Source organism: Physella acuta, unplaced genomic scaffold (assembly GCF_028476545.2).
Source record: "Physella acuta isolate Inbredline_101_S28 unplaced genomic scaffold, ASM2847654v3 ptg000776l, whole genome shotgun sequence".
Taxonomy (NCBI): Eukaryota; Metazoa; Mollusca; class Gastropoda; family Physidae; genus Physella; species Physella acuta.
In genome coordinates this window covers 20,638-28,124 of record NW_026732294.1, presented here as the reverse complement: position 1 = coordinate 28,124, position 7,487 = coordinate 20,638, and the positions used below count along the sequence as shown (strand labels likewise).

Sequence of the window (7,487 nt, the reverse complement as noted above, 5' to 3'; positions counted from 1 at the left end):
TCGTATATATTATAAAACATACTGGTACGGAAGTAAGTATAAATGAATGAAACCTTGCGAGAAATGCTGGAGTAGTTTTTGTGTGAAGATTCATGCTTATATTCTTATGCGTGGTATGTGTAGTTTCCTATAATCGTTACGATTAAATAAACTTTATCTATTATTTTTCAACAAAACAAAAACGTTGAAAAAAACAATATAAATTTCTTATATTTGTAAAAAATAAATTCAATTATTGATTAAAACATTAGTAAAACATAAATCTAGATCGCAGTACTGTGTGCGTCTTTCTCATAATGTAATAAAATGTTAACTAAAATACGAAAATCAATAGGATTATATTATATCCTAAGTATAACATATTTGAATTGTGTTTAAACAAAAACACGGTAACTAACATTATCTATTCTCTGTACTGTAATTTATTGTAACAAGCTATTGTTTACAGATACTCCAATACAGCCTGAGTGAGATTTCGAATAAAAGAGAATTCAAAGACTATCAAAGTATGCATTTTACTTTCTCCAATATACAAAGTATAGAGAAAGTCGTGTAATCGTGCAAAAAAAAAATCTCACTGATACGGAAAAACATAATTTTGCAATCTTGTCCGTATGTCTCTGTGTCTTTCTGTGTGTCTGTGTGTGTGTGTGTGTGTAAACACGATAACTTGAGTACCGTTACAGCTAGGTTGATGAAATTTCATATATGAGTATTTTATCAAAATCGTAGATCTGTATCAACTTTTGAGCGATTTCCGATAAACGGAAGTGGTACTTTTCCTACTTTGAAATTTTCAAAAGCCTATAACTTGAGTACTATTTCAGATAGATAAACGAAATTTCACATGTAAGTAAAAGATCTAATTTTCTACCTTCTGTTAAATTGTGAGTCATTTCCGTTGACCGGAAGTAGTAATTTCTCAAAAAACTAATGTAAATTTTTTAAAGTACTAATAATATTGCGCACTATTATGCACTTTTTTATTTAGCGTTCACTTGGTGTGCAATTCTTTTGTCTACGAGATTTTATTCTATTGTTAAATTTTTAAGTATTTAAAATGGATTAAAAATCATGTCTATAGCCCGAGTTCCCATCCCCTGTTATTTTATATAAAAATATTCGAGAAAGTTTAGGGGAGATCACTCCCGGTTTATTTTAAATTTGTTTTGGTGAAAAAGTAAATACATGAAACTTTAACTTTCGGTTAACAAAAATTGTTAAAAAAACGGAGAGCTGGGAATCGTTTTAAACATGTACTTAAAAAATGACGTTCTCCGAATTTGACCCAATAAAGTATGTGTTTGCTTACCGTTCATACCTGCACATTTATAGCAGTAATAGTAACAGTTCTCCGTCTGTACAATGCATTTTGTTGGGGTTATATGAAAATTTTTTTGAAATTGAAAAGTACTGGTCTAATTGACTGCAACATGTGTAACCTTGTGATCACACTGTAGAAAGTAGCTTGATCATATAATCAACAACTATCTCTTGCATTTTGACAAGATGACCATTTTATCAAAATTTTAAAAAGGTAAAACAAAACAATAAAAAGAGTTGTAAAAAATGTTTCTTCTTTGTTCAGAGATTATTTTAAACGATCATTTTTTTTCAACTATCAATACACAACAATGCGTACTTTCGAGCAATGACCTAGCTAAAGGTAATTTCAACAGCTTAGCTTTGAAGATATCATCCGAACGTTCAATAGTGGGGATCAATAAGTAAAGACTGAACAAGGTCGCGGATAGAAATGAGAGGCGAGTATATGTGGATCATCATTCATTGATCATTGGCTGGTTTTTTTTTATTGTTAACTTGGTCGCGTGGTTTATTTTTATTAATTTTTTTTTTAAATGTAATACACGGTCTTTTAGAATACTTTGGTTAAATGTTACCCAAAATACGCGTCTGGTCTAGATTTAATTGTATCTATTTCACTAAAATTATCGTCTTGGAGTTCCATTGATTTTCGTGTGAGTACTGTTTCAGAGAATAAATTATATATGCTACCCGATAATATGTTTAGCGCCGTTTATTTTTTTTATTTAGTTTTTTGCATGCAAAGTTATTTCCAGACAGTCTTCTTATAGGCTGATTAGTAAGTAAAGACACTGCAAAATATAATCAATACGACGCACAGGGATAGTAAAGTTCCCTTTCAAACCCGTCTAGACGGAAAGTGAAGTAGAGTTCACTTGTTTCTGTGACCTCGGTATATGAAGGAATAAAGTGGTCAGCACTATGTCCAGCCGCCTTTACTTTCCCTAACGTGAGTTAGGTACCCATCAGAGCTGAGTGGACTCAGTCTACTGAGTACAGGGTTGGACCTGAATGAAATCTTCTGACTCTAGTAAGTCCATTGTTAACACAATTTTTTTTTTAATTCATACAATGTGTAAGATGAATATTGAAAATAAAACTCGTTTCTAAGTTACTAAAATATTTATAAATAATATATTGAGAATATTTATAAATAACATATTGAGAATATTTATTAATAATATATTGAGAATATTTATAAATAATATATTGAGAATATTTATAAATAATATATTGAGAATATTTATAAAAAAAATATATTGAGAATATTTATAAATAATATATTGAGAATATTTATAAATAACTATATTCCAATATGTATCTTAAGAAAGATGGTCTAATAGAACGTACTACTGTTACCCAAAGCTCTCCAGTTAGGATCCCTAACCTACGTGTGTATTGCGTGTTCTTGAGCTTACATATCCAATTCTAGCCAAAAATAAAAGGTGGTCGGTAATAGAAAGTATCAAACTATACTTCATATGCTGAGGTCACAGACACAGATAATCTGTTACATCTGACCAATGACCCGTCAGGTTCAAAACGTAATAACTATGCAAACTAATCACGTGGAAGAAAATTGTTTTCCCTTTCTGCTTGGAAAGGCTGGATAATTTGTGACTGGATCTTTTAACTGAATTTAATTGGTCAGAAATACAATACCTAAATCACCGATCGTAAACGATTTGTTTAATCAGACATCTAAAATATTAAAACAACAGTATCATATATATATATATATATATATATATATATATATATATATATATATATATATATATATATATATATATATATATATATATATTCTCTATCTGATTTACATGTTTGATTTTGTCTTTGATTTCCTTGTTCGATTTATTGACATATTCTCCGAAACACGAAATTATAAAATTGATCTAAATGGGTGTCTTTCTAACGAACGTCGTATATCGTAGCCAACATACATTTGTTTCACCATTTGTTTGTTTATTTTTAACAGCGGCCTCGTCGTAATCAACACATCGAAACATGCAACCAAGTTTGGTTTGAAAACATCTATAATGCAGCGTAATATCGTAAGGTAAGATCACTACCATTTTGTAACGGGGTACTTATATTGGTGTACATGGTATTAAAATTAGACATGAATTAAAATGTGATGCAAAAATGTTAAATTGAATAGATGCTTTATGGGGTAAGTGAAGTACAGTTCACCTATCTCCGTTACATAGCATTTGAAAGGATACTGTGGTCAGAAGTATGCCAAGCCTTCATTGTTTTTATACAGGGTTGTTATAAGGGGCAAGTGTCCATTCAGGCATTTTTTTCACATTCAGCAAGTGTCCATTCGGACGATTGTTGCATTCGGGCAAGTGTCTATTTGCCATTTTTTCAAGTGTCAATACAGGCATGTGTTTACATTCGAGCGTGTTGTTGCACTCGGGTAAGTGTCTATTCGAGAAAAACAGCCTTTAGGGCAAACTGCATTCAAGCAAGTGTCTTTCGGGAATGTGTCGTAGACTCTTCTCGTACCTGTGTGTATGTTACAAATGTTTGTTAAGATTTTAAAACAAATTTTAACATTCTCTATCTACATTCTACTCTTCCTCCTGCAGGTTGATGCCAGTGGCTCTCCGAGTCCTGCCGCAAATAAAATGTGTGAAGCTCAGCCTTGTTTTGACCATTACAATGTCCACTATTGCATTGTGCTTCGTTGTATATGACAGTCGATTATTAACTGTATTCCTTAGTGTTGACTCAAATACCATTGAAAGCTGGGCAATAGAGAGCTATGATACGGACCCAGTGAAAAATAACCAATTAAAATTGTGGGAACCCATGTCAATCAACGCCACGACAACTCCGCCTACCTACAGTAACCCAAATCTCAACAAATTTTCATTTTTGTCCGCACAGGTCATTAACCCACATGATTATAAACACGTCATATCTCCAAGAGTTGCATGTAATGACCAGCAAGAAATAGAGATAATTATCTGTGTCCCAACTCGCGGTGACAACTTTAAAGGTCGCAAAACAATTCGAGGGACCTGGGGCAGTAATGCTAATGAAAGCTCCTTTAACTCAATTCTAATCTTCTTTATTGGAATACCAGACATCAGCTCGCCTAACGCTAGTTTAACCCAGAAATTACTTCTTCAAGAATCTGTCTTGTATGGCGACATCTTGCAAGAGGATTTTGTAGACTGTTATAACAACCTCAGTATCAAGTCCGTTTCTATCCTCAAGTATGTTTTTCTTCACTGTCCAAAGGCAAAATATATGCTCAAAGCGGACGATGACATGTATATTAATGTACCCTTTTTAGTTAACACTCTGAGACGATTTCAAATTACGAAACCCAACTTAAACGCTTTTGTAATGGGATCAAAACAGATAAAAGTAAACCCAATGAGATCAACTGACTCCAAGTGGTACACCTCTATTTCTGAGTACCCCGAGGATACCTATCCTGATTATGTGATAGGTGCGGCCTACGTCATGTCTACACAGGCGTCGTGGCTGTTGTACCAGGCGTCTCTCAGGTTGCCGTTGTTCCTGTGGGAAGATGTGTACATCACAGGGATGTGTTCCAAGAATGCTGGCGTGGAAGTGATAGACAATGTTCTGTTTTCTTACCTCAGACATGCGGTATCCGGCTGTTCCTTTAGGAAGCGCATTTCTGGGCATCCGTACAGTCTGGCAGATTTACGAGTTATACACAGTGAATTGTACGATAAAAACATCATTTGTAAATAAGGATTTTATACGGTTTTCAGAGTTTCACTACTCCAATAAAATTGTCTACCTACGGAACGGTGAAGTAGAGTTCATTTATTTCATTGACTTCTTCATGAAGAGGTATATTGTGGTCAGCATTCTGCCCAGCCGCCTTTACTTACCCAAACCTCAGTCAGGTTCCCATCATAGCTTGTTAGACACGAACGTTTTACTTACACGGCCCGGGTTTCGAACTCGAAACTTTCAAGTAGGCAACCGTATTCTCTACCACCATCCAAACCTTAGCAACGATACCTACAAAGTAACGGGACATTTTACACTATGCAATATACATTACTGACGACAAATAATAAGTATTTGATAAAGAAATATGCGTGGGTGGGTGCTAGAGTACCTATTCTCACCTGATGATGTAAAGTTCTTGTCCGTCAGGTATTCGTCGACTAGTTCGTCATCTTCTTCGTAATAGCGTATACACAACTACTGTCATAAAGCGTGATTTAATGCCTGAATCAAGTATCTAATATATAAAGCTCAGTTCTGTATGTAATGCATTTGTATGTCGTTGGAATTGTACGAATTTAAGTGTTAGAAAATTATCGTGCGCATTTGTCTAAATTTATGAGCTAAAAAACTACTATTGAAAGTGTTGGGAAATAATTTTCATTTTTCAAATTATAGTAATAATTGTCGGCATGTTCATTAAACACAAGTTTTAAAAAAAATATCATCTTTTACAAAAATTCTAATTATGTCTTTATTTAGTCCTATAGCACTTACTTCCCTTTGATAAATTAGGAAAAACACAATTACTTCCCTTTATAAAACCATTGCATTTTGTGGAAAAGTATTTACTTTTTAATTACTTTGTTTTGGTGTTGGGAAAAAAAAATAATTACATAATTAGCGGGGATTGATCAAGTGCAAATGTTGTAGGTATTTTACGGATAAGCTTGGAGTATTATAATTGTTCATCAAATTGAAACAGGCGCGTTCGTTTAAGTGAGTGCAAAAGACTATGAATAAGTTGGGGTACTATAGTCGTTCATTAAGCTAAAACAGGTGATTCCGCCCCGGGCGTTTATGTTCGCGTTAGTGTTTTCTTTGTGTTTGGGTGTGTTTGCGTTAGTGGTTGCGTTTTGATTTGGTTCGTTTTTGTTCTTTCTTTTTTCGTTTTTGTTTGTGTTTTTTTGTTTGGGTTTGTATTTGTGTTTTTGGTTGGTTTTGCGTTTGGATTTGGTTTGTTTTTCGTTGTTTTTTTTTTTGTTGGTATTGGTGTTTGTGGTTGGGTTTGTTGTAAGGTTTTTTTTTTCGTTTTCGTTTGCTTTTTTGTTTGTTTTTTCTTTGTGTTTGTATTGGTGTTTGTGGTTGTGGTTGGGTTTGTTGTTAGGTTTTTGTTTTCGTTTGTATTTGTAATTGTGTTAGCGTTATGTTTGCGTTTTGTTGTTTTGGTTGGTTGTGGTTTGGGTGGGCAATGCCGGGTTTATGATGATTACTAAACACACAGGTAATGGTCTTTAACAGAAAGGTTTTTCACAGAAGCCAGAGCAGGGCCTGGCCGGGACGGCTAGTCTAATATATAAAGCTCAGTTCTGTATGTAATGCATTTGTATGTCGTTGGAATTGCACGAATTTAAGTGTTAGAAAATTATCGTGCGCATTTGTCTAAATTTATGAGCTAAAACATTACTATTGAAAGTGTTGGGAAATAATTTTCATTTTTCAAATTATAGTAATAATTGTCGGCATGTTCATTAAACACAAGTTTTAAAAAAAATATCATCTTTTACAAAAATTCTAATTATGTCTTTATTTAGTCCTATAGCACTTACTTCCCTTTGATAAATTAGGAAAAACACAATTACTTCCCTTTATAAAACCATTGCATTCCGTGAAAATAATTTACTTTTTAATTACTTTGTTTTGGTGTTGGGAAAAAAAAATAATTACATAATTAGCGGGGATTGATCAAGTGCAAATGTTGTAGGTATTTTACGGATAAGCTTGGAGTATTAAAATTGTTTATTAAATTGAAACAGGCGCGTTCGTTTAAGTGAGTGCAAAAGACTGTGAATAAGTTGGGGTACTATAGTCGTTCATTAAGCTAAAACAGGTGATTCCGCCCCGGGCGTTTATGTTCGCGTTAGTGTTTTCTTTGTGTTTAGGTGGGTTTGCGTTAGTGGTTGCGTTTTAATTTGGTTCGTTTTTGTTCTTTCTTTTTTCGTTTTTGTTTGTGTTTTTTTTGTTTGGGTTTGTATTTGTGTTTTTGGTTGGTTTTGCGTTTGGATTTGGTTTGTTTTCGTTTGCTTTTTTCGTTGATTTTTTTTTTGTGTTGGTATTGGTGTTTGTGGTTGGGTTTGTTGTTAGGTTTTTGTTTTCGTTTGCTTTTTTGTTTGTTTTTTCTTTGTGTTTGTATTGGTGTTTGTGGGTGTGGTTGT

At 33.5% G+C, this 7,487-nt stretch overlaps 1 protein-coding gene across 1 annotated transcript; it reads left to right on the top strand.

The window, feature by feature from the left end:
* The first annotated feature begins 3,996 nt into the window (after positions 1–3,996).
* Positions 3,997–5,067, top strand: LOC131950677 (beta-1,3-galactosyltransferase 1-like). Its single transcript, XM_059312902.1, has one exon. It carries the CDS (start codon positions 3,997–3,999, stop codon positions 5,065–5,067), a length of 1,071 nt encoding a protein of 356 aa, XP_059168885.1.
* The last annotated feature ends 2,420 nt before the right edge of the window (positions 5,068–7,487 follow it).

Coding starts and splice junctions, on each gene's coding strand:
- LOC131950677 (XM_059312902.1), top strand. CDS start 3,997: ATGTCCACTATTGCATTGTGCTTCGTTGTATATGACAGTCGATTATTA.